Source organism: Cyanistes caeruleus, chromosome 32 (assembly GCF_971803275.1).
Source record: "Cyanistes caeruleus chromosome 32, bCyaCae1.hap1.1, whole genome shotgun sequence".
Taxonomy (NCBI): Eukaryota; Metazoa; Chordata; class Aves; order Passeriformes; family Paridae; genus Cyanistes; species Cyanistes caeruleus.
This window is the reverse complement of record NC_141733.1, coordinates 900,740-925,402: the sequence shown is the minus strand read 5'-3', so window position 1 is coordinate 925,402 and position 24,663 is coordinate 900,740. Positions and strand designations below refer to the sequence as shown.

Below are 24,663 nucleotides of genomic sequence, written 5' to 3'. Positions count from 1 at the left end.
GGGGCAGCTCCAGCTTCTCTGGGCACTCTGTGCCTCACACTCTCTGAGTATTATATTTAAATATCAAAGTAATAAATATTGAAATACTGAAGTATTTGAAGTCTTTATCTGCCTGGTTAAGTAGATGAGTATTACAGCTCCAGTTATTAACTGGGTTTTTTTTCTCACTCTGTAATCAGAGCAGTAAATTAATGAATAATCTAAACTCCTCCTTGGGTTAAAGCAAACAGAACTGCCCAGGACAGGCAGCAGAACTGGAATTCTGGAGCTGAGCCCTGCGCTGGCTCTGTAAGGAGCACAGAGCTGCTCAGGAATAAAATCCAATTAAAATTGCTTCATAAGGATCCTGCTTTTTCCTTCTCTCATCCCAAAAATCCTCACATCTCCTTCCCCTTTGGTGCAGTGATCCCTACTAACATGTTACACCTGTGTTTAAACTGCATTTTTTCAAATTTTCTATTCTCCCTCCAACCTCAGTCACACCTTTTAAACACAGGGGTTTCATTAGGAACGATCTTGAGGAAAATTCCAGGAGTGGGTCAATTCCTTGGCCAGTTTAACCATTTCCACGACTCCCTGCAGCACAGCAGGAATTAAAACCAGATATACAACCAGATGATAATAAAATAATCCATTTCTGCCTGTGTTTTGTGCAACACCGAGTAATTAAAGGTTGGACTCGATCTTGGAGGTCTTTCCCAACCTAAACGATTCTGTGATTCTGTTCAATCTGGCACAAGCTGAAGGCACAATGATACAACAGAGGTCATTAACGAAGCGCCTAATTACTCCTGGGTTTAATTTGCTTTATTGCCACCAGAGGGAGGAGGAGACACACTGGTGGCTTTCCCAGGAAAGCAAAACCGCAAGGCACCCCCCGGCAGAACTGTTCCAGGGTTTTGAGGGACCTTGGATCCTCCTGCCACCTGCTCATGGCTGATCCACGGCTGAATGCAAAGCTGATGGAGTCTCCCAGAAGGTGTTTGTGGAGTGCTCAGTGTTGACTGGACACAAATAAAACCCCAAACTCCACGTGCTGCACGCAGAAGTCGTGAGTTAATAAGTTGTTTTATCTCTGTCCATGATTCCGGTCAGTCTGGAAGATCACTGGCAGCCCGTCCTCGCCCACCAAGGGATTTAAGGTGTCCTGGAACTGCAGAGGTTTAAAACTGAGCAAACCCAGCAGCTGGAAAATCGACTCCATTCCATCCTGAAACATTAATAAACCCCCAACCGAATTCCTGCAGAGGTCCAGAGCTCGGCTGGGCTTCCCAGGGCAGCACAGGCTGCTTTAAGAGACGTGACCAGAACGGAACGAGGGCATTTGGAGAACTTTGCCTGGGGTTACACACAAAGTTGTGCTGCCCAGCTCGTGCTGGCTTGGGAACAAACTGGCAGCTCCTCCCCTGGACTCTGGTCACTGCTTGGCTGCACCTGCACTCTTCAGTCCTCGCCCGTGCCCGGACTGAGAGATCAGCCGGGGAAAAGCGTCCACCAGAGCAGCCCAAGCAGCTGAATGTGCTCTGAGAGGATCTGGTCAGCACCCGAACGCGGCTCTGACTGAGCTCCAGGAGCTCTCACACACACAGGAGGAGCAGTTCTGCTCTGCCCACGCTGAAAATGCCAGAGGCTGGAGCGAGCGTCCTGCTGCTCCGGGCTTGCCTGGCTCTGCTGGCCTCACCCATCTACCTGCTGTCCTTCCTGGGCTTGTGGGAGCCTTTCTGCAGGAAGGTCTTCTTCCCCTTCATCTTAGAGAAGATTTGTGTGGCTCACGACAAGAAATCCAAGAAGCACAAGGAAGAGCTATTCCGTAATCTACCCGACTTCAGGGGCCCCTCCGGCGAGCTGAGGCTGCTGGAGATCGGCACCGGCTGCGGCTCCAACTTCCAGTTCTACCCAGCGGGCTGCAGAGTCACCTGCACCGACATCAACCCCCACTTCCAGGAGAGCCTCTCCAAAAACATGAAGAAGAACCAGCACCTCCGCTACGAGCGGTTCCTGGTGGCCGCAGGAGAAGACCTGGGCCAGGTGGCCAGCGGCTCCGTGGACGCCGTGGTTTGCACGCTGGTGCTGTGCTCCGTGCACAGCGTCAGCACAACCCTGAGCGAGGTGCTCCGGGTGCTCCGGCCGGTGAGTACCTGCAGAAAAACCTCCCTTGTTACCTTTAATATCTGCTCCAGAGGTACCACGCCACAAGGGGAAAAACAAACAGATAAAAAAAAATTAAAAACAAGTGAAAAAACTTGGTTTGAGCTGAAAACCAAGACCAAAAAAAAGGGAGAAATTTGGTTTGAGATTAAAAGCCAGAACAAAAAAAAACCTAGTGAAAAAGAGTTGGTTTGAACTTAAAACAGACCAAAAAACAAGTGAGAAAGAGTTGGTTTGAGCTTAAAACCCAGAACAAAAAACAAGAAAGAATTAGTTTGAGCTTAAAACCCAGAACAAAAAACAAGCAAGAATTAGTTTGAGCTTAAAACCCAGACCAAAAAACAAGAAAGAATTAGTTTGAGCTTAAAACCCAGACCAAAAAACAAGTGAGAAAGAGTTAGTTTGAGCTTAAAACCCTGACCAAAAAACAAGTGAGAAAGAGTTAGTTTGAGCTTAAAACCCAGAACAAAACAAAACCTAGTGAAAAAGAGTTGGTTTGAGCTTTAAACCCAGACCCAGGTTGGTTCCTACAATGCTCTGTATGGCTGAGTGCTGCAAGGGGTACTGGGCAGATAGATCTAGAGTTAGAATCCTAAGAGCAACATTCTGCTGACTAAAAATGCTTACAAAGTTAGCAGCAGTCTCAGCCCATCATTTAAAGCAGAATGTGGTGTTTGTCCCTCCCCACTCAGCTGATTTTGCTGGGGTGGGAAGCTCTGAGCAAGGCTTAAAGCCTCCTTTTAAATAAACTGCTCTGCCTATAGGACCAGACCAATCTAATTAAACACCTAATGAGCTGCAAGTTAAAACCAGCTGGTTTGTTGGGGGTATTTTTAAAACAGAGTTTCAGCCTTCAAAATGGCATTTTCATAGAACCATGGAAGGGTTTGGGTTGAGAGGGACCTTAAAGATAATTTCATTCTACACTTCCCACTATCCCAGGTGGTTCCAAGCCCCATCCAGCCTGGCCTTGGGCACTTCCAGGGATCCAGGGGCACCCACATCTTCTCTGGGCACCCTGTGCCAGGGCCTGCCCACCCTCACAGAGAGGAATTTCTTCCCAATATCTCACCTAACCCTGCTCTCTGTGAAAAAACTGATGGGTTAGATCAGGATTTATACATTTATCTTTAGTTTCCTTTGGGAAAAACAGTCATGTTAGCAACTAATTGAAACAAAACCACAACAAACTACTGCTGGAATAAAAGAGGGATGAAATAAGTCGGTCCTTTGTGCTTTCTGAATGGGCATTTTGAATCTCAGGACATTTCCTTCTTTCATTAATCCCAACTAACAGAGGGAAGGGAAAAGGGGAGGGAGGGGGTGGTGGGAGCCACTTGGCATGACCCCCACACTGTAAGAAGACTCTGTGTTCCCAGGGAGGAGCTTTCTATTTCTTGGAGCACGTGGCCGCTGAGCATTCCAGCTGGAGGTATTTTTGGCAGCAGGTCTGTTACCCGACTTGGAAACTCGTCTTTGCTGGGTGCTGCCTCACCAGAGAGCTGTGGAAGAATCTGGAAGAGGCAAAGTTCTCGGAGCTGAAGATACAGCACATCGGCTTGGCGATGCCCTGGATGCCCATCGAGCCGCACATCGTGGGGTACGGGGTGAAGTAACCCCTGTCCTGCCCCCCCAAAATTCCTCATCGTGACCAACACACCCTGACAGGCACAGGCTCCTCCACACGTATCAGTAACACAGTGAAGGACTTAAATCAGAAACCAAATTGTCAGGTGAGAAGAGAGGGTCAATTTCCTGAGTGTCTCTGAATCGCAGAATCAACAAAGCTGGAAAAGCCCTTTTGGACTGGAATCCAACAGTTAAGTCAGCACTAGCACCATGTTCACCACTAAACAGTGTCCCCAGGTGCCACATCCACACGTTTTTTCAGCACTTCCAGGGATGGTGACTCCACCACTGCCCTGGCCAGCTTGTCCCAGGGCCTGACAGCCCTTTCTGTGAAGAAATCTTTCCTCCTATCTAATTAAACCTCTGCTGATATAACTTGAGGCTGTTTCCTGAAGCCGTGGTGCTGCTGAGCCTGCCTTGCTAGAGTCCAGTGCATCCAGGGAAGATCCCAGGACAACAGAAACCAGCCTGGGAAGCAGAAAATAAATGTATTAATGGAAGGGGACTGCTGTGTGTGCCTGGTTAACCTTGGGACGGGATCCTTCAGGTGCATCTTGCTGGGGCTCCATCGAACCTGCTGCCCCCTCCCCACACTCCCTCACAGCTGTTACACATGGTGGGACCTGAACCCCCAAACTTGACCCTTGGCCCAGGTGAGGGTGGGACCCCTGAGCCTCTGCTTAGGTGAGGGTGAGACCCCTGACCCATGGCTCAGGGCTGAAAACCTTCACTCTTTGCAGAAGTGAGGGCCTCAACCCTCTGCCCGGGTGAGGATGAACCCCCAGACCCTCTGCCCGGGTGAGGGCCTGGACCCTCTGCCCGGGTGAGGGCAAACCCCCTACCCCTCTGCCCGGGTGAGGGTGAGCTCCTTGCCCCTCTGCCCGGGTGAGGATGAACCCCCAGACCCTCTGCCCGGGTGAGGGCCTGGACCCTCTGCCCGGGTGAGGGCAAACCCCCTACCCCTCTGCCCGGGTGAGGGTGAGCTCCTTGCCCCTCTGCCCGGGTGAGGATGAACCCCCGGACCCTCTGCCCGGGTGAGGGCAAACCCCCTGCCCCTCTGCCGGGGTGAGGGCTCCCTGCCGGCGGTCGCTGAGGGCGGGCCGGCCCCTCCCGCCCCTCACCGGCTCCTCAGGCCGCGCTCCCGCGCCGCCCCAACGGCCCGGTGCCGGCTCCGGCCGTTCCCCGCCGGGGCTCCCCTCAGGCCCCGCAGCCATCTTCGGCCCTCCCGGCGATGCAGCGGGCGCGGCCCGCGCTGCCGCTGCTGCTGTTGCTGCTCGCGGGAGCCCTGCCCGGGGCGGCGGCCCCCAAGGAGCCCGTGGACGGTACCGGGACCCGGCGGGGCCGGGCCGGGGCGGAGGGGTCGGGGAAAGGGGCTGCGAGCGGGGAAGAGCCTGAGGTGGGGAGGGAAAACCTCGTTTATACAGAAATCTGGTGAATTCGTAGAGCGCGCTTAACCGCAAATCTATACACAAGAAGTACCCCTTGGTCGGATAAATACACCGTGTTTCACATCGGCTGGGAAAATCGGGATTCCCAGACGCTGGGATCTTGTGAGACAGCGAGTCCTGCAGTACAGAGAGCCCTGGAATGGTTTTGGCTGGAAGGGAGGGACCTTAAAGCCCATCCAGGGACACCTTTCACCATCCCAGGCTGCTCCAAACCCCTCCAGCCTGGCCTTGGGCACTGCCAGGGATCCAGGGGCAGCCCCAGCTGCTCTGGGCACCTGTGCCAGGGCCTCACCACCCTCACAGAGAACAATTCCTTCCAAATATCCCCTCTAACCCTGCCCTCTGGCAGTTTAAAGCCATTGTCCCTTGTCCTGGCACTCCAGGTCCATTTAAATGATCCCTCTCCATCTTTCCAGCAGCTCCTTCAGGCACTGGAAGGCCACGGTTAAGTCAACCCAAAGCATTTTTCCTCCAGGCTGAACAATCCCAACTCTCCCAGCCTTTTTTCACACCAGATCTGTTCCATCCCTCTAAACAACTCACCTCATCTCCAACAGGTCCATGTCCTTCCTGTGCTGTGGTGATGCTGGAGATTTAAAAACCCAAAACCAAACCAAATTAAAAACCAAAAAATAACCCCAAAAAAATCCCACCACCAGCAGCAACAAAAAAAAGACCCACCAAATCCCCAAACACCCAAACAAAACCCCCGAGACAACAGCAAGAAGAGACCAACCATTAAAAAAAACCCCCAAAAAACCCCCAAAAGCGGAGTTTTGCCCTCCAGGTGCTTGAAGGAGCGAGCGGTGTTTTGCAGAGTGTCAGCAGGAGCTGCCGCTGGCCCGGACCGTGGCGTCCTGGATCGTGGGAGGACACGAGGCCCCGGAGGGCGCGTGGCCGTGGGTGGTGAGCCTGCAGGTGCTGCGGGGCGGTGTCCGCTTCATACACCTGTGTGGAGGTGTGCTGCTGAGCCGCAGAGCTGTGCTGACCGCCGGGCACTGCGTGGACGGCAGGACGTACGTACTGACCAGTACTGACCAGTACAGCTGGGCACCACGGGTGAGCCCCCTGGGTGGGGGGAAGGAGGCCAAGGGAACCTGAGCAGATCAGGGGTTGTCAAAAGCCCCTCTGGTGCTGGGCTCTCATGATGAGGAAGACACTGAGGGGCTGCAGCATATCCAGAGCCAGGACAGAGCTGGGGAAGGGGCTGGAGTACAGGTTTGATGGAAAAGATCACCAAAAGCATCAAGTTCAACCTCTGCCTGATCCCCACCTGGTCACCAGACCAGAGCCCTGAGTGCCACCTCCAGTTGTTCCTTGGACACCTCAAGGGATGGGGACTCCACCGGCGCCCTGGGCAGCCAACATCAGGAATAATCAGTCAAGAATCATAAGTCAACATCCAGAAATCTTGGCTGTGTCCTTCTGGCCTGGCCCAGAATTACCTGTGTTGTTTCTAATAAAGGGCTGTTTGCTTTTCATTTATAGAATCACAAAATGAGACTGGATGAGATCTTCATCCAAGCCCTAACTCTGGGCTTTTCTAGCTCTGGACTATTCACTCCAGCCTAGTGCTGGGATCATGGCTGGGGAAGGAGCTGCTCCCTGTGGAACAGCAGCTGGAGCAGGAGGATCCTCTCCCATGCCAGGTTTTCTGCTCCCTTCCCCAGCCCATTTTCTCCATTTTCCAATAGTTTGTTGCTTTCTTCCACAGAGCTACCATTTCTCGGGTTAAAAAGAATTTTCTGAACCACTAAAACCACAAAACATTGTGGTAGTTAGATTACAAACACTCCAATTCATTAGTTTTAACGCTATTTCCTTTTTTCTTGTTGATCAGAACCAACAATTTGGCACTTAAATTTTTTTTTTTTTTTTTTTTTTTTGATAATGTGGTAATAACTCCTCAGAACAGACTTTTAATTGCACTTACAGCAACTCTGCAGCACTTCAGCTGCCAGCACTGGTCTCTTTTCCAGCCTTTACCACAGTTGCACAATCTGCATCAGTCACATCGCCTGTGTTGACTCAACCATGACCTGGGGGAAAGTGAACTGTAAAATCTGGGGTGGGATGAGATAAGCTTTAAGGTGCCTCCAATTGCTGGATTCCGTGATCCCACGAGAACAAACCGTTAAAGCAATGTAAAACCCCCGTGAATTCTCTCCTAGGGATCCATGCTCCTGGCGGGCCGTCCTGGGCGTGCACAACCTTCAGAAGCACGGCCCGTACACGAGGAGGAGGAGGATCAGGAGGATCATTGTGCACTCGAAGTTCAGGAGGGAAACCTTTGAGAACGACGTGGCGGTGTTTGAGCTGAGGACGGCGGTGCGCTACAGCCTGTTCATCCAGCCCGTGTGCCTGCCCCCAGCACCCCTGGTGCAGCCCCTGGAGAACAGCTCTGACTGCTTCATCAGCGGCTGGGGACGCACGGCCGAGAAGGGTAAGGGGCTCTGGCCACATCCTCACCCTCACACCACGGGGTGCCCCCCAACTCCAGCTCCCCCAGTTTATAAACTCACTTTGCACTTGGATCTTGGAGGCCGAGAAGGGTAAGGGGCTCTGGCCACATCCTCACCCTCACACCACGGGGTGCCCCCCAACTCCAGCTCCCCCAGTTTATAAACTCACTTTGCACTTGGATCTTGGAGGCCGAGAAGGGTAAGGGGCTCTGGCCACATCCTCACCCTCACACCACGGGGTGCCCCCCAACTCCAGCTCCCCCAGTTTATAAACTCACTTTGCACTTGGATCTTGGAGGCTTTCTTTTCCTGACCTTTCAAAGGGGAATGGCACCAAACTGAAAGAGGATAAATTGAGATTAGATATTGGGAAGAAATTCCTCCCTGTGAGGGTGGTGAGGGCCTGGTACAGATTGCCCAGTGCAGCTGTGGCTGCCTCATCCCTAAAAGTGTCCAGGGTCAGGCTGGACAGGGCTTGGAATAACCTGGGATAGTGGAAGGTGACCCTGCCCGGGGGATCTTGAAGGTTCCTCCCAACCCTACCCATTCTGTGGTTCTAACTGGATTTGCTCAGGTTATGGTCTCCTCACACAACATCACTTAACTGCAGTGAAGATCTGCTCTCAAGGGTTTTCTGTCACAGGCAGGTTAGACCCACACAGCTGTAACCACAGGAATACATTTCCCAGCCTTTCTTCCAAGTATAACATGAAAAAAAAAGGAAAATAAACTCAGCTGGTTTCAGATCTGTGGTGCAGGTCAACGTGGGCTGCTGGAAACAGACAGCTATTTTATTGAAAAGCAACAATTCTGATGCCACATGTTGTGAACTGAGGGGTTCCCAGGGGATTTATGAATGACTACACCCCCTCCAGTTCTCTCCTTACTCCCACTGGGCACAAATTCAGTGCCAGTTGGTGCCATCTGTGGGAGTTCTGGGGTCAGCTGGGATTGTACGAGTCTGTTTGATAAATCACCTCTGACATTTTGAGCAAGGCAGGTGAATTATCATCGATGCTTCTTCTGAGGAAGAACTGCAAAATCTGCATCAAACCCAAGTCTTCAAACCTTTAAACCCACTCCACTTCCAATCAGTTTGGAACAGGCAAGGGTCTGTGTCATATCCATGTCTGAACACATCCAGGAACACACCCAGGCCGGTGAAACGGGGGGGAAAAAAACCCTACTGTGAAATTGCTACACACCCCAGCACATTTCACCTTTCTAAATTCTTTCTCCATTCAAGGTAAAAGCTCATCTGTGCTGAAAGAAGCCCAAGTGGAAATCCTCCCTTCCAGCCTGTGCAACAGCTCCGAAGGGTACGCGGGGCTCATGAACAACAAAGCGCTCTGTGCCGGAGTCTGGGCCGGAGGCACCGACAGCTGCCAGGTGAGAAGGGACGTGGTGCCCCACCTCCCAAGCATTGTGATTTGTAGCATAATTAATTAAAAACAGCAGAAATGCTAAGTGGAAAACACATCAGATGCAAAGGAAGCATCATAAAAGGGCGGGACAGTGATTGCAGTGCGAAAACATACGCAAGGAATTTGGTGATATTGGAAGGATGACAGGAAGAGGTGACCAAAGAGGAATAAACAAATGGAACATATTTATGCCACAAAGGTGTTAGTAAATGATAGATGAGACAGAACTCTGGACACTGCAGTGGGTGTGAAACAATGTGTCTCACCAGTTCTTGTGCTGGAGAGCAGCACTGGACACAGGTAAGGCACAGGGAAGTGGCTCAGGGATGTGGTGTGATTTTAGTTTAAATTCTGAGCAATCACCACCTCCTTCTCAGAATAGCCAGTTCTCGGGTCCAAAGCACTCCAGCTGGGACAGGGAGACATTTCTAATTAAACCCCATAATGAATCCTGTTTGTCTGATACACTTGCTGCTTCTCTCAGCAGTTCTCCCTGAGCAGGTGACACAGCCAAGACACAGGATTTGTGCTCCTTACTGTGTCCCTTGGAGCTTCCACACTGCCTGGGTGAACTCCCCAGTTAAGTGAGGAGTCAGTGTTTAGGTTTAGGCACGAAAAGGTGCAGAGAGAAAACAAGAGAACCTGAGTTAAGGGATCCTGAAGCAGTGCAGGGCTGGGGCTCTGCTCAGTGCAGGAGGGATTTCTCCATGGAAAGGGTGGTCAGGCACTGGGAGCTGGAGTCCCCATCCCTGGAGATGCCCAAGGAACAACAGGACGTGGCACTCGGCCATCCCACAAGATGGGGATCAGGCAGAGGTTGGACTTGATGACCTTGGAGGGCCTTTCCAACCTCAGGGGTGCTGACTCTGTCTTTCAGCAACACCAGATTTACCTTGAATTGTCCACATTGTGACTGGTTAACCGAGCTGCTTAAAACAAACCCCAAAAGCAGACTGCTCGCTGCCCTGAATTACTGTTGGAAGGAAACCTTTCCATGCTGCTGGTTTTTGTGGTGTTCCTTTGCAGGGTGACAGCGGGGGCCCCTTGGTGTGTTACCACCCCGACACCGACAAGTATTACCTCATTGGCATCGCCAGCTTTGGGGTGGGCTGCGGCCGCCCCAAATACCCCGGGATCTACGTGCGCCTGTCCCAGTACAGAAAATGGATAAAAGCAAAACTTCTGTTGACTAACAAGAGCTGGAACCCCGTCAGCACCACACTCACCATCCTCCTGACCGTGGTACAAGCAGTGCTCCTGCAGACGGTGTAGAGGGGAAAACCATCGTGTTGTCCTCGTGGAGGTCTGTCCTGCCTGGAAAAGGTTGGAAAACCCAGCTCCCTCCTGCCTCACAATAAAACCAAGAGCCAAAGGATGTGCACTTACTTTTTAGGAGTCGTGTTTGCCATTGTGTTTTGTTTCCTGCCTCTGATATCCACACTGACAGGAGAGGAAACAGTAACAGCCTCAGCACTAATAAAGAGAATTGAATATAGAAATGTTATCAACTGGAAACACTTTCTTCTCACCCTATTTCTGTGCTTTTCCAGCCATCAGAAGGTTAAATACACCCAGCGATGCCAGCAGGGTTTGGGGATGGCAGATGCTCCCTCTGCCGGGTAAAAACCGGCAGAGCACACTAAGGTTTTAATTAACCATTTAATTAATCAAACCTTAACTGTGGCTCAGCTTATTGAGAACTAAGAAGGTAAAAAATCCCTGCAGGAAGGTAAAAGCTGTTCTGCACTTAGGATTTTTAGCACTGGCAGGTGTATAAAAGTGCCATTTCATCCACTAAAATTGACTATTATTTATTTCTGTCTGTCATATGACCCAATCCCACACAGGTATTCACACCTGGTCACCACCACTGCAGCTCTAACTTCATTAAAAAATAAATAGGGACCATCAGAATTATAATATTTTAGCGACTTTATTTACCAAGATCAAAATTTGCAACCATTAATTGTTTCAACAAATATTTACAATTCATGGAAAGCACGGACTGTTTGGAACCAACCAGCAGAACAGCATCAGCTGCTGCATCTCTTACCCTCAGGAATGAGATTTTACTCTTCAAAATCGAGATTTAAAAGTAAATCCAAACTAAGAACTTCATGATCAGTGCTTAAAGAGTGAACTTGTGTTACTGTTTAATATTCCCATGATGAAAAATCAGCTGTTCTTCCCAACACACTTTATTTTAAGAGTATAAAAATTGACTCCTGGTGTGTGTCTGGCAGGACAGGTACTTCCCTTTGCTGGATACAAGAAGAACTGGCCACCAGGTTTTTACAGTCTTAACACTTGATAGTTTTTGTTTATTATTGTTCCATATTACAAAAGAAAAGGAAAAAAAAAAAGAGAACACAGTGAGGATCAGCTACCACGGAGTTCCCAAAGCAGTTCAGAGCTGTAGGTCAAACCCTCTGCCACGTGCCAGGGCGCACACGGCTGAGGAAAGGTCCAGTTCTCTGAGGTGCGTGTTCCAGCCACATTCCAGGCTGTCCAATTCTCCTGAAATTCCACCAAAGAAACAGCAAACACCTCTCCAGGAGCAGCTCCCTCACTTTAGGACTTTCCCAACCTTATTTCTGACGTGTCACAAAGGTTTATTTTTTTTTTTTGTGACGTGATGGCAACCAGGAGTCACGCTCCAGCCTGGCCTAAAGGAAACGCATTGGGACTCGTGCCCACAACAACCAGAGACTCAGGAACTTGAGGGAATAGAAATATCCTTTTCTAGCCCACTAACCAGGAGACTGTGGAATGCAGGTTCTTCATGGCAAAGAGCTCTGCTTGCTACAAGTCCATTAATTCCCAAAGGAGTAAAATAAAAAAATACTGACTGACCATGGGATAAGCATTACACATCCAGGGAGGGAGCACAGCTTGGAATTCCATCGGGATCTGAGCTGGCACGACACACACACACGGAGCTCTGACACCTGGGAACAGCACAGCCCACAGTCTAATTCCCGCTGACAGAACTGGAAGCAGGATTCAATCCCAGCTATGGAAATGGTTTATTACTCATGCAAGAAGCACCTGCCCGAGACCAGCACGGTCACATCCTGCCCGGGTACCATGTCCTGCCCACCAGGCCCGCAGCCAGACAGCTCTGGGGGTCTCCAGCAGTGGAGATCCCCCAGGTAAAGGAGTCCTGATCATGTCAAACTTTAGATTTGCACTTGAAACAAATTGAAATTGTACAAACTGGACTCTCTGACACGATGAGATGTAATGAGCGGATATTGTCAACTCTGGGGAGTAAAAAGCCCTCATTTATTTTTTTTTTTCTTTCTCTTTTTTTTCCCCCCAATACTCTTTAGGATCCGTTTTTTTTTCTGCAAGTTGCCTACAGACATACAAAATTAATTCAAGTATCTCCTACACCAAAGAGGATCTCATTTGACTTTGTACTATCCATAAAAATATATCCTTGAAAATCTGGTTCACAAAATATTTCATTTGGTTACTAAAATGAAAGATATAAACTGTCAAAATACGTATAGAAACTCAATTTCAGGTTTTGTAAAGATCACAATTTAGCTACAAAATATACCAACCATCTCCCTGTTTGCAATATAGTATTTGCTTACAAAGACACCGTTACTTTGCAAAATAGCTCCTACCGTACAAAATTAGGCTGGAAATTGTAATTTTGCACTACTTCCAGCAATAAACCAGAGATTAGAACCTCATAACCCTTTGGTATAGATCTTCCATTTTTTTACTAGATCATTTTTCTTCTATTTGGTTTCATGTTCCAGAGCCTGGGAGAATCCCTGGCCAGGACAAGCACTGAGTGTTTAATTGCAGATATGATCAGCACACAATTTAATTTCCAATGATTGATGTTTCTCATGCCCAGAACTAAGAACAAACTCTTGCAAAATTAAAAACTTTCGGAAGTTTAATCTCAGAAATTCTTCAGAACTTTTGTCACCAGTCCTTGTCCCTCACACTGTGCTTTAAAATCATTGATGTGTTGAATTCTCTAAGAAAATCAACACAATTTTCTGTGCCTCAGACACTTCCAGGACCAGGCCACTTGCTGTCTTCTGCAGATCCTTCCCCAATCTGATAAACACGGCAAACATGGAAAAAAAAAAATCATCCCAACTTTTAAAATTGTCATCTGAGAAAGAGTAGAAACATAATTTATACCTCGAGCAAAAGTATCAGCTTTTTTATCATCTGCACCTGTAAACACCACCTTACAGGTTAAAATAAAAATATTTACAGACAAATAACTGAAGGAAAAAGGCTTGAAAAAGAGTAAGAAATCAAAACATACACTGGTTATAAATGTTACTAATAATGTCAGCTATGGCAAGGATTCTGTTTCATCCATGTTTTCTTTGTAACCAAATTTTGCCCCCATTATTAGAGGTATTCATAGGAATTTTCAAAGAAACTCTCATCACCTGCCTCGCCACACGTGACTGTCCTTCCCCTGTAGCTGCAATCTTGAATTTTATCAGTTTCCAGTTGTGCCAGCAGGAATTTTGGTGAGGTTTTCTTGTTTCCTGTTTGTACTTTGTCACCAACGTGTTGTAAAGAAAATCTATAGAGTCTTTGAGCTGTGAAATCTAGGTAGAAAAGTTTCATTTTTGACCTTTCATCTATTTTAAAAAATTCAGTATAAAAAAAAAAAAATTTCTCCTCTGATATTTCACCAGTCTCCAAAGGTTTTTACCTTCTCTTCTTACACACTTTTATGACAGTAAAGATCTTTCAAAGTTTTTAGCTCTTCAATTAGAGTTTTGTTCTGATTTTCCAGGACTGCCACTCGATTTTCCAAACATTTCACATACTCCTTCTTCTTCCTACGGCATTCCCGGGCAGCTTCTCTGCAAGAGAGAAGCAGAGTTCTTGATTTTAGGTGTGAGATCTCTTTTGTGAACGTCACAATACCGACCAATACGAGAGCTGGAACTGCAGTGGGGAACAAAACCAAGCCAAAAAGTGCCCCAGGAGAGCAGGAAATTCAGCAGGATGTGGTGACACGGTCTGCAGGGGAACCCCACTTTGGGTTTCTCCACACTGTGAGACACAAGGGAGCATGTCTGGGTCACAATTTCCCGTGTTTGGAACACAATCTCCCACAAGCTCAGGTGTGCTCAGGTGGGGAAAGAGGCCAAGGGCACCTGGGACAGGACGAGGACAGGGATTGCCCCCCTGTGCTGGACATTGTTGAGGACCCTCACTGCAAGAGCAGTGTGGATGGGCTGGAGCATATCCAGAGCTGGGAACAGAGCTGGGGAAGGGGCTGGAGAACTCCTGAGGGAGCTGGGGGGGCTCAGCCTGGAGGAAAGGAGGCTCAGGGGGGACCTTCTCCCTCTCCACAACTCCCTGACACGAGGGGCAGCCAAGGATCTGTTCCCAGGGAACAGGACAAGAGGAAAAGGCCTCAAGCTGTGCCAGGAGAGGTTCAGGTTGGACATCAGGAGGAATTTCTTCATGGAAAGGGTGGTCAGGCTTTGGAAGGGGCTGCCCAGGGCAGTGGTGGAGTCCCCATCCCTGGAGGCGTCACTCAGTGCTCTGGTGGCGATCTGTCACAGGCTGGACTTCACAAGCCTGGAAGTCTTTTCCAACCTCAGTGATTGCACCATCTGAGCACCTTAAACTCAGCCCCCCGAGCAGCTCAGGTGCCCTGACGTACCTGTTCTTCATCAGCCTGATCTCTCGTTTCAGCTGCGGATCATCCGTCTTGCTCGTCTGCGACGTCAGGGTGACGGGGGACGTCATCACCACGGTCTGGGGCAGGGAGGAGGTGGTGGGCGTGGTGCGGATCTGGTACGTCTGCATGTCCCCAGAGGCAGCTAGGGCACACAAACGGGGTGGCATCAGCAGGTGGCACTCAGGGTGACGGGGGTGTAACCGTGGCCCTGCTGGGTACTCACTCTGCACCACCACCTGGTTGCTGGGCACCAGGATCTGCTGCCCGTCCGAGGTCTGGGCGTACTGCAGGATGGTGGTCCCGGGCTGGGAGCCGCCGGCGTTGGCCATGGTCAGTGTCTGCAGCCCCTGCACCCCGTCTGCCCCCGGCCCTGCCAGCTGGAGCCCGTTGGCTGCGATGGCAACTGCGAGGGGAGGCACAGGGATGAGAGGATTTGTAGCTGGACGGTATCAAAAACAGGTCAATCACAGTGTCCTACAACAGCTGGGGTTGGGAGGGACCTTAAAGCCCACCCAGTGCCACGGCAGGGACACCTCCCACTGTCCCAGGCTGCTCCAAACCCCCTCCAGCCTGGCCCTGGGCACTGCCAGGGATGCACCTGTGCCAGGGCCTCACCCTCACAGGATGGAGAGGAGCAGGTATGAAGCACCACAAACACCAAGTGGTGCTTCCATCCATCCATCAAAGGAACAAATCCTAATTTTCTGTATCTCTCTGATACCACAGGAGCCTTTTAGTGTGGCCTGTGATACATATATATATATTTATATATGTGTCTTCACTGCCCTGTTGGGTTAAATCCAGCAAACAACACCTCAGTGTGCTCCACACCAACACCTTCAAATGTCTGAATGTGCAAAAATTAAAATGACAAAGCACTGGGTTTATCTGAAGTCCATAGATACCAGTTTTATGTTCTAACTTTATTGACTGCTAGATAATAACCAACTTTTGTCCTTCATCTCACTCAAATATTTAATGAATTCTGCATTTTGAGGCAAGCTGAGGAAAAACTGTGAGGATGTTTTGGGTGACATACTGTACTGTCCAGTGCTTGTCTGGTAGATGGGCGTGGGAACAGACATGGAGGTGACAGTGGAGACCCCAGGACTTTCCTCATCTCCTTTTCTATCCCGTGTGTCTTCAGAAGAAAGATCTTTCAAAATTTTTCTGCAAAAAAAAAAGAAGTCTGACATTTGACCACACTCCTCACTCCAGTAAAATCATACAACTGAGTAAAATCACAGCTGGTGAACGTTTTGCCCTGTACAAAATCCTGCTGAGGCCAATCTCCAGTTAGTGGAGTCCAAGTTTCCTCACAGCAATGATGGCTCAGAATGTTCAGTGCATGAACAGACTCACTGCTTGTTTCAAGGGAAAGGAAACAAGCTGGAGGGCAGCAGAATATTGTAAAAACCACGGGGAGAGGCTGCTGGTTTGGTTTCAAATGAAAACACCGAGTGTATCACAGCCATACCGGTAGGATGGACGACGAGCCAAGATGCCTCGAGCCTTCTGTGAGGAGCCAATGCTGTCTGAGGAGTCCTGAGAATCCTCACTCTCAGACAAGGAAGATACCTGGTGAGAAAGGCAACAGGAACACCAGTGATGCACAGGACAAACACAGAAAGCACCTGGAATATTTTATGTAGAAGAGGAGCACTGGGGTTTGTTGGTGAGAATGTAAAAGCCCAATGAAAAGAATATTTCAGGCAGCAGCATAACCATTTAGCAGGGAGTAAATATGCAAAGTACTATCTACAATTTTCTTTATTCCACTGTGTGCTCATCCAGTTCAAAGTGTTATTTTGTCTCTGATGCTCCTTATTAGTGAACAAAACGTTTATTTGTTCTTATCCATGTGGCAGTAACAGAGTGCAGAGGAATGCAGGGAGCTCTGGGAAAAGCCTCTCACTGAACTGCAGAGACAGAGCAGCCTGTGATCGGCAGGGGAATAAACCTGCTCGTGCTCTACTCCTTTTTTCCCCCTCCAGCAAGGCCACGATGTTCATGAATTACAGAAAAGGAATGAATCCAGTCAGTGGAGACTGTGCAACCAGGGGGAAGGAAAAGGAAAGAGAATTAACAGACAGGAGCAGCAGCCAATGCTGCTTTCAGCAGGGACACGTTCCCCTCTCCCTGCTCTGATGTTACAGCACAGACAGCTGACAATCCCTGCCAGGTTTGCTTCTCGTGGCATCTCAATTTAGTGTGCTGTGAGGAGTGTGGGACAAGGATCAGGGACAAACTGCTGGGTTTTTAGAGCAGCTCCTCCCTCGCCTGGCTGCCAGGGCCGTGGTTTCCCAGGGGCTCTGCAGCAGGGACTGAGTGGAGCAGGAACAGACTCACTGCAACTCCCTGGGTACCTCTTGGATGGGACTCCTACAAAAACCACATGGCAAGTGAGTAAGAGACACAAGCAAAGACTTGGCTACCTTGGGAAGGGAGTTACAGCATGAGAGAGCACCCAGCAGCTCATCCCACCTTTCCCAAACGCTCATTTTAATCCACTACTGAATTATTCCCCACTCCTTTGGCTGTCAGACCCCACCTGACTGCCAAGGCACCAACTACAGAGCTGTGGGTTGGATTTTTTAATTAAGGGAGGTTTCATTTTGACTCCAAAGTTGACTCCCCACGAGGAAGAATTCCAAGCTCAGATGAGGGATCCCACAGGAGTGTCCTTGGACTGCTCACTGTCTCTTACAGCAGGGCACAAAGGCTGAGAGAAACCTCTTTTCACATCTTCTCACCTACAGAACTGCACACCTGGGGTAGTTAAAGCCGTTCTGGAGTTACCTGCACGGTTTGCACCTGAGGGGAGTGGATCACAGAGGAGGACTGAGCTGTCTGAATGACTCCCTGGACCTGGACTTGCTCTCCAGGAAGCTGAACGACTGTGAGGGGAGCAGAACCTCTGAGAGACATCTACAACAGACCAAAAACCATCAGTAAAACCCTTCTGCCACACGACTCAGCAAGTGCAACACGTGTAGGAAAACTGCTGGAGAACCTGCATTAGCAGCTTATTTTAATTCTAATTAAATCACAGAAGCACCTTTAATGATACACACTTTTTAGACATTCTTTGCATATAAAAAAGGCTGAAACAGTTATTTCCTTTAGCTGGAGAAAAATCAAATGTCACATAATCAAATATTATGTAACATATTAAAAACATGAAAATGCTTCAGCTTCCTAGAGGGTTTGGAGTTTTGATGTTGAACTCAAGTAAGTCTTTGCACTTTAATTTATATTATTCACGTTTCCATATGTTCACAAAACAAAAATTCAAGTTATACACGTAGATTGTAAGTAAATAACCAATTTTGTCATGATTTTTTTTCACTACTTTTATTAATCTGAAATACATGAGAAGATGAAGGGATCATTAAAATACAAACAGCTGAATTTCCATTTAATGCTACTTGAGTATCATAACTCACAATATCAAGGGATGATCAGATCTTTATATAAAAACAGATCAGGAAACCAGCCTGGAAACAAACCCCAGGACACCTGCTGATATTCTCTCCTTTCCTCTATCTGAATTTTGCACCAAAATTCCAATTGCCTCCACAGGATAAACAGTGGATGAGCTGCAAAAATACTGGTTTTTTTTCCCAGAAAAATCCTCCTGGAAGGATTCACTCTTTCACCAGTTCTAAGGGATTCAGGTTAAAGCTCTGACAGGGATGTTAGAGGAAGAATCTCAAATTTTCAGGTTCATATGGTTTATTAGATTAAATATGTTCATGTTGGGCTAAAATCCAAGTGTTTCCATGGTGCTTAGTACCCAGGATTGCTGCTACTACAAAAAGAGCTGGAAATGCTTTTTCTAAGGAAAAAAATGAAACCAGGCCCTCATTTTATTCCTGAGCAGCTCCTCTGGTCAACTAACCCCAAATCTGGGCTGCACTTCTGCACTGTACAAACACAAAAATTAGCTTTTTAACACTTTAAAGTTAACTTTATGTCATCCACCATCAAACAAACACATTTTTCTAAGCCTCTTTCTGGTTTTTTTATCTTCTCTGAGTGCTCCTAAGAAGGGATCTATGGTTTGTAGCACAATAAAAACCGTCTCTAACTCCCTGCAATGTTTGCTGAGATCCAGCCCAGGCTTTACCTGTTGAGCAATATGAGAGAGCTGAGCTGCCTGCAGGGTTGTACCTTGTACAGCTGAGGGCTGGGACGTAACAGAGCTGCTGCTGCCGCCCTTGTGCACCTCTTCCATCATCAGCTAGGAGAAAACCAGTTAAATCCAGTTAGTAACGAATTTGGACGGCAGACACGTGCCCACTTCCACCCTGCCTGATGGGTCTGGTCTCACTTGGACGCGCTGAATGAGCTCTTTGCCCTCCAGTGTCACCATTATTGAGGCACAACCAGGATTTCTGTCACTTCACCAAGTCTTTCTGTGCCTCATCAAAGGGGGCAGGAGGGGAGGGACAGCGTGGGACCTTGTCCTGCTCATCCCTGTGGGTTTGGGCAGGTGAAGCTGCTCCACACCTGGAGTCTCCTCCTGAGGCCTGGGAACAGCAGGAGTCCCAGCTGGGAATAGAACAGGTTTGTTCTGTGCTGTAAAGGACACAGAATCACGGAATGATGGATTGGTTTGGGTTGGGAAGAACCTTAAAGTTCATCCAGTCCCACCTCCTGTCACGGCAGGGACACTTTTCACTATCCCAGGCTGCTCCAAGCCTCATCCAACCTGGCCCCGGGCACTGCCAGGGATCCAGGAGCAGCTCCAGCTTCTCTGGGCAATCTGTGCCAGGGTCTCACCACCCCATTATAATCCCATTAATATCCAATTCCTAATAGCCCATCTATCCCCACTCTCTTTCAGTTTGAAGGAAGATCCAGGAAGAAAACCAAAATTCTTTATACTAAAGAATATCTTTCTCTAAGTAAGATAATTTCCAAAAATATTTTAGCCAAGCCACCAGCCAAACCTATTTTAAACTATCTGAAGGTGTATAAAAACAAACCAGGGACTCAAATCAAAGTGAACACAGTTTTGAATTTTAAGAGTCACTCTGTCTTGATGTAATGCAGTCAGCAACACTTCTCTCATGTCTAAGATTTTATATTTAACCGTTCAACGTCTTGCCAGCATCCCCCCTCAGATTCTGGGGGATTCAGGGATGCACAAATGCAGGTTTCAGCTGGGGGGAGTGGGCGGACCAGCCTGGAGCATTAAAAGCTGATGGGTGAGTGTTAAACATTTTGTCACAGAAGGTTTGAAAGTGTTGAAAGGACAGTTGCTATGAGACTGGAAATTACATTTCTTTCTGTGGAAATGTGAGTCATTGATTTTTCCCTGCTGAGCCCAACCACAGCACGCAGCCCAATGAACGCTCCTAGGGGGAAGAGTCAAGCAAGAGCAGAGCCCTCGCTGCTCTGAGGGGTCCCCAAAAATGTCACTAAAGCAGGGCTTTGTAGGGACAAAACTGGTGCCTGGGTGATAGGAGAAACTGTGGTCGATGGAGCAGTGAGGAAAGGCTGGGAGAATTGGGATTGTTCAGCCTGGAAAAGAGAAGGTTCAGGGTAACCTAAATGTGCCTTTCCAGAACCTGAAGGAGCTGCAGGGAAGTTGGAGAGAGACCATACACAAGGGCCTGGAGTGACAAGAAAAGGGGCAATGGTTTCCCACTGACAGATGGCAGGGCTGGATGGGATAACAGGAAGGAATTCCTCCCTGGGAGGGTGGGCAGGCCCTGGCACAGGTGCCCAGAGAAGCTGTGGCTGGATGCCTGGCAGTGCCCAAGGCTAGGCTGGATGGGGCTTGGGGCAACCTGGGATGGTGACCCTGTCCATGGCAGGGGGTGGAATGAGATGTTCTTTAAGGTCTTTTCCAGCCAAAACAAATCCATGGTTCTGTGTGTCTTTTACAGCACAGACCAAACCTTCCCCAGCCAATGATGCAGCTTCCCGACATCCTCGTGGCTGCAAACATCAACCACTTCAAGATAATGAGCAGAATTAATGTCAAACCTGCAGTGGACACAGCTCTGCCTGTCCTCAAACACAATCTTAGCTTTTATAAAGGAAAATCTGCATTTTGCACCCTGCAAAGTGCCCCGGGTAACCAGGGCCCCTCAAACCGAAATCCAGGCAGCAGCAAAAATGACAATTAATTTCCAGTGCTACAGAAACCTCCACTCATTTCTGCAGTGCTAAACCACAGCCTGCCCTCCCCGCTCTCTGCTAATAGTTTCTCTACCTTACTGTCCCATGGAAGACTCAAAACAACAGTGAAACCAATAAAACCACCCCAAATAAACACCCCAAGGAGAAAACACAGAGGGTTTCGCTGACCTTTCTCTCACTGGTGTGGAGTTCTGCTTACAGGAATAAAAGATAAAGTATTTCCCATCAGAAATATGGGTTTTGAGTTTAATTCATCTCTGCTTGCTCTGGAATATTTAATTATTCATCCAACATCAATCAATAAAAAGATTTAGCAAGGATTGCAACAAGACAGAAATTCATCCTCACAGCCTCTGGGGATATGAGTGTAACACAAGATTCCCAAGCCTTTAACTTTATTTAGCTGGAAAACCAGGAATTTCCCCCTGGAAATTTATTGTCCAGAGAATGATTATTGTCCCAGTCTGTACAAACACCACTTTTTTTATAACCAGACAGGTAAGGGTGATGATTTTCACAGTAAACCCGACGTCTCCACGCAGCTCCACCTCAAAAGTAATTTAACTGAAAGGATTTTGCAACAGCAAAATTTGCTTTAAGGACTCCTAAAATTCTGGGCATCACCTCCCCCCAGCCAAGGAAACTCATCCTACTTCAAACCTGAGCCTCAAAATCACCTTCCTTTGAAACATAAACAGGAATGTCACATTCATCAGGGCACGTTCCATTTCTCAAAGTTCACCGACTCCCTCCAAACACCACACAAACCCACCAGAAACACCTGATGTGCCCAAGGAGCATTAATTAAAAAAGAAAACCCATTCCCACAACTTCTTCTGATTCCCTAATTCTGTAAATTCCCTAAAATGCTACAGAGAGCAGCAGAGGAAGAAACCAAGTTCTGTTTTGCCCTGGCAAGTTGAGTAGAGGAAGGGTCTGAATGATGTTTCATCTGAAATATTGTAAGAGCCAGCTGACTGTATTTTTTTATAACGTCAGAAATCAAGGAAAATTTGACACAGAATTTTATTCTCAAATAGTGACAGGAATCGAATTCTGACATTTACAAATTATACAAAGGAATTTCAAAACATTTTCCTAAATGATACTTAAGTAATCTAGGAGAATTTGGGGTCCTCAAAATCAGCTGCTTTCAGCAGTGAAAATATTATTTACCTAATTTTGCTATTAAGACACTTGAAGAAAATTTGCTCACCCAGAAAACTGACAGAACTCCGTTTTTAACCCCCAGAAATCAGTAAAAGCCAGAGCAAAGGGCAGAACATCCCACCAGATGTGCCAGAGAGCAAGTGAGGAGTGTCACCGTGCCCAGTCACTGCTCCAGATTCCATTCCACAAACACACAAAGTTATTCCTTAAAACTCCAGGAGCACTTTCCTCATAGGATTTCTCCCACTCCAGCACCAGCCCTGTACAGGAACATCCCTTGACAGGAGCTTCAGAAATAAAACGCTGCAGCCTAAAAATGTCAATATTCTATCCGCACCAGGGAGGGAAAAACAGCCCAGAGATCATTTCTATCCCGCCGCCCTGGATGCAGCCGATCCTCACTGAGCGCTGGCAGCCGAGGCTCGGACACGGCTCTGGGGCTAAATTGGCAGAGCACAGGTAACGACGCCCATTAACGGCGGTGTGGGTCGCGATAAAGCCCAGTTTTGTCACCGGGCAGGGCTCGGGGACGCAGCCACCGCTGGCCGGGAGCGGCTGGAGCCGCGGGGCCTCTCGTCACCCCCAGACCACCTTCCCCCCATTCCCGAGGGGAGCGGGACCCGGGGGGATGCGGGACCCGGGGCGCCCCTCGTCCCCCCCCCCAGAAGCCTTTTCCCCCATTCCTGGGGGAAGGCGGAACCGGGACGGGGCCCGTCACTCCCAGGCCTCCTTTTCTCCCCCCTTCCCCGGGGCGAGCGGGACACGGGCGGAGCGGGCCCGGGCCCCGCAGCAGCCCCAGGCCGCAGGGCAGCGCCTCAGGCCCGGCTGCGGTGGGAACTCCCCGCGGTTTCCGCAGCGGCCGCCGCGCCGAGGCCGCGGCCTGTGCCCGTCCCCTCACGGCCCGCGGGGGCGGAGGGGGGGGGAGGAAAGAAGCGACGGGCGGGCCGAGGGGACGGGGCGGCCTCCCCAGCCCGCGCTTACCTCAGAGCCCCGCGGGGCCGCGCGTGGGGAGCGCCGGAGCCGCCGCCGGCTCCCGGCCCCGGTCCCGCCTCAGGGAAGCGGCGCCGGCGGGGGGGGCGGGCCGCGACCATAGAGTGCGCGCCCAGGGGCCCCCGCCATAGAGCCCCAGCGGCGCGGAGCGCGCGGGCGCCGGGCTAGAGCGGCCGCCTGGAGCCGGCCCCGCCCGGCCGCACCACAGAGAGGAGGCGGCGGAGCGCCGCTCCCGGGCACGGAGCGGGAACAGCGCCGCCACCGCTGGGAGGAGTGCGGCGCCAAGCCGCGCTCTGGGGTCGGGATCGCGATCGCCGCCGGGAAAATCACGATATTCCCGATATTCCCGATATTCCCGGTCCCCGCGGGGGGAACAGCGCGCACAGCCGTGGGCGAAGGGCAGCGCGGCCGGGTTGTACCGCGGCTGGGACGGGTCAGGACTGCGGCCGCGACTCCTCACGGCCGGGCGGGTGCGACTGAGGGGTTTTAAGGAAGCAGCAGGTTTGGCCACTCTGGGGATTATTCCACAGCGGATTTCAAGATCACAGGAAGGCTTTGGGATCCAGTCGGTGCCCCCCTTCACATGGGACAGTTCCTCTGCAGTCCCAGGGGTCACAGGAAATTCAGTATTCCCTGTAAAGCACGAACTGCAGGCAGGCATCTCTAGGAATAGGAACCTCGCCCCGATTTTCACAGGATTTCCCGGATTTCCTGCGGTTGAAAAATCCCTCGAGTTCAACTTTGTCCACGGAGTGTCACGTCCAGGAATCCCTGGACACCTCCAGGGGTGGGCACTGCAAACCTCCCTGGGCACTTCCAAGGCCTGAGCGCCCTTTCCACGAGGGAATTCCTGCTGCTGTCCCCCCTTTCCATGGGGAAATTCCTGCTGCTGTCCCCCCTTTCCATGGGGAAATTCCTGCTGCTGTCCCCCCTTTCCATGGGGAAATTCCTGCTGCTGTCCCCCCTTTCCATGGGAAAATTCCTGCTGCTGTCCCCCCTTTCCATGGGGAAATTCCTGCTGCTGTCCCCCTTTCCATGGGGAAATTCCTGCTGCTGTCCCCCTTTCCATGGGGAAATTCCTGCTGCTGTCCCCCCTTTCCATGGGGAAATTCCTGCTGCTGTCCCCCTTTCCATGGGGAAATTCCTGCTGATATCCCCCCTTTCCATGGGGAAATTCCTGCTCCCCCTGAGCTCCCCAGGCCCAGCCCGAGGCTGTTCCCTCTCCTCCTGTCCCTGTTCCCTGGGAGAAATCCCAATCCCCGGCTGTCCCCTCCTGCCAGGGACTTATGCAGAGCCACAAAATCCCCCCCGATCCCCCTTTTCTCCAGGCTGAGCCCCTTTTCCAGCTCCCTCAGGAATTCTCCAGCTCCTTCCTTGGCTCCACTCCCTGCCCTGATCCCTAAAAACTGTGATTTCTAAAACTACGAATCCAGGACACTGCCCAGCCCGGCTCCTTCACACCCTCAGAGCTCCGACACTGCTCTATACAACTGACAAAATATAAATTCTCAAAATATATCTAGAGTTGAAAATATAATTCAAGTTCTCCCTCT

At 49.7% G+C, this 24,663-nt stretch overlaps 3 protein-coding genes across 8 annotated transcripts; 2 read left to right on the top strand and 1 right to left on the bottom strand.

The window, feature by feature from the left end:
- The first annotated feature begins 431 nt into the window (after positions 1-431).
- TMT1A (thiol methyltransferase 1A) lies at positions 432-4,282 on the top strand. Of its 2 annotated transcripts, none has more exons than XR_015281324.1 (2): positions 432-2,462; positions 2,550-4,282. XR_015281324.1 is itself a non-coding variant. In XM_023943205.2 (2 exons), the coding sequence occupies exons 1-2, from the start codon at positions 1,621-1,623 to the stop codon at positions 3,762-3,764; spliced, it is 747 nt and encodes a 248-aa protein (XP_023798973.1). In that variant the 3' UTR covers positions 3,765-4,282. The 2 variants fall into 2 exon arrangements, 1 of the variants encoding a protein (XP_023798973.1); XM_023943205.2 differs by having other exon boundaries at positions 1,621-2,130; positions 3,528-4,282.
- Positions 4,283-4,856: 574 nt separating this feature from the next.
- TMPRSS12 (transmembrane serine protease 12) lies at positions 4,857-10,496 on the top strand. The gene is made up of 5 exons (XM_023943238.2): positions 4,857-5,099; positions 6,043-6,241; positions 7,397-7,668; positions 8,934-9,076; positions 10,138-10,496. The coding sequence occupies exons 1-5, from the start codon at positions 5,009-5,011 to the stop codon at positions 10,381-10,383; spliced, it is 951 nt and encodes a 316-aa protein (XP_023799006.2). The 5' UTR covers positions 4,857-5,008; the 3' UTR covers positions 10,384-10,496.
- A 529-nt stretch (positions 10,497-11,025) lies between these two features.
- ATF1 (activating transcription factor 1) lies at positions 11,026-23,301 on the bottom strand. 5 transcript variants are annotated; one of them, XM_086870574.1, is made up of 8 exons: positions 23,102-23,301; positions 18,927-19,040; positions 17,597-17,725; positions 16,275-16,375; positions 15,837-15,967; positions 15,021-15,200; positions 14,780-14,939; positions 11,026-13,967 (listed from the first exon to the last, which is right to left on the bottom strand). In XM_086870574.1, the coding sequence occupies exons 2-8, from the start codon at positions 19,035-19,037 to the stop codon at positions 13,823-13,825; spliced, it is 957 nt and encodes a 318-aa protein (XP_086726700.1). In that variant the 5' UTR covers positions 19,038-19,040; positions 23,102-23,301; the 3' UTR covers positions 11,026-13,822. The 5 variants fall into 5 exon arrangements, with proteins under 5 accessions (XP_086726700.1, XP_086726703.1, XP_086726701.1 ...); XM_086870577.1 differs by having other exon boundaries at positions 18,971-19,040; positions 23,102-23,183; XM_086870575.1 differs by lacking the exon at positions 23,102-23,301 and adding an exon at positions 22,458-23,002.
- Positions 23,302-24,663: the final 1,362 nt, after the last annotated feature.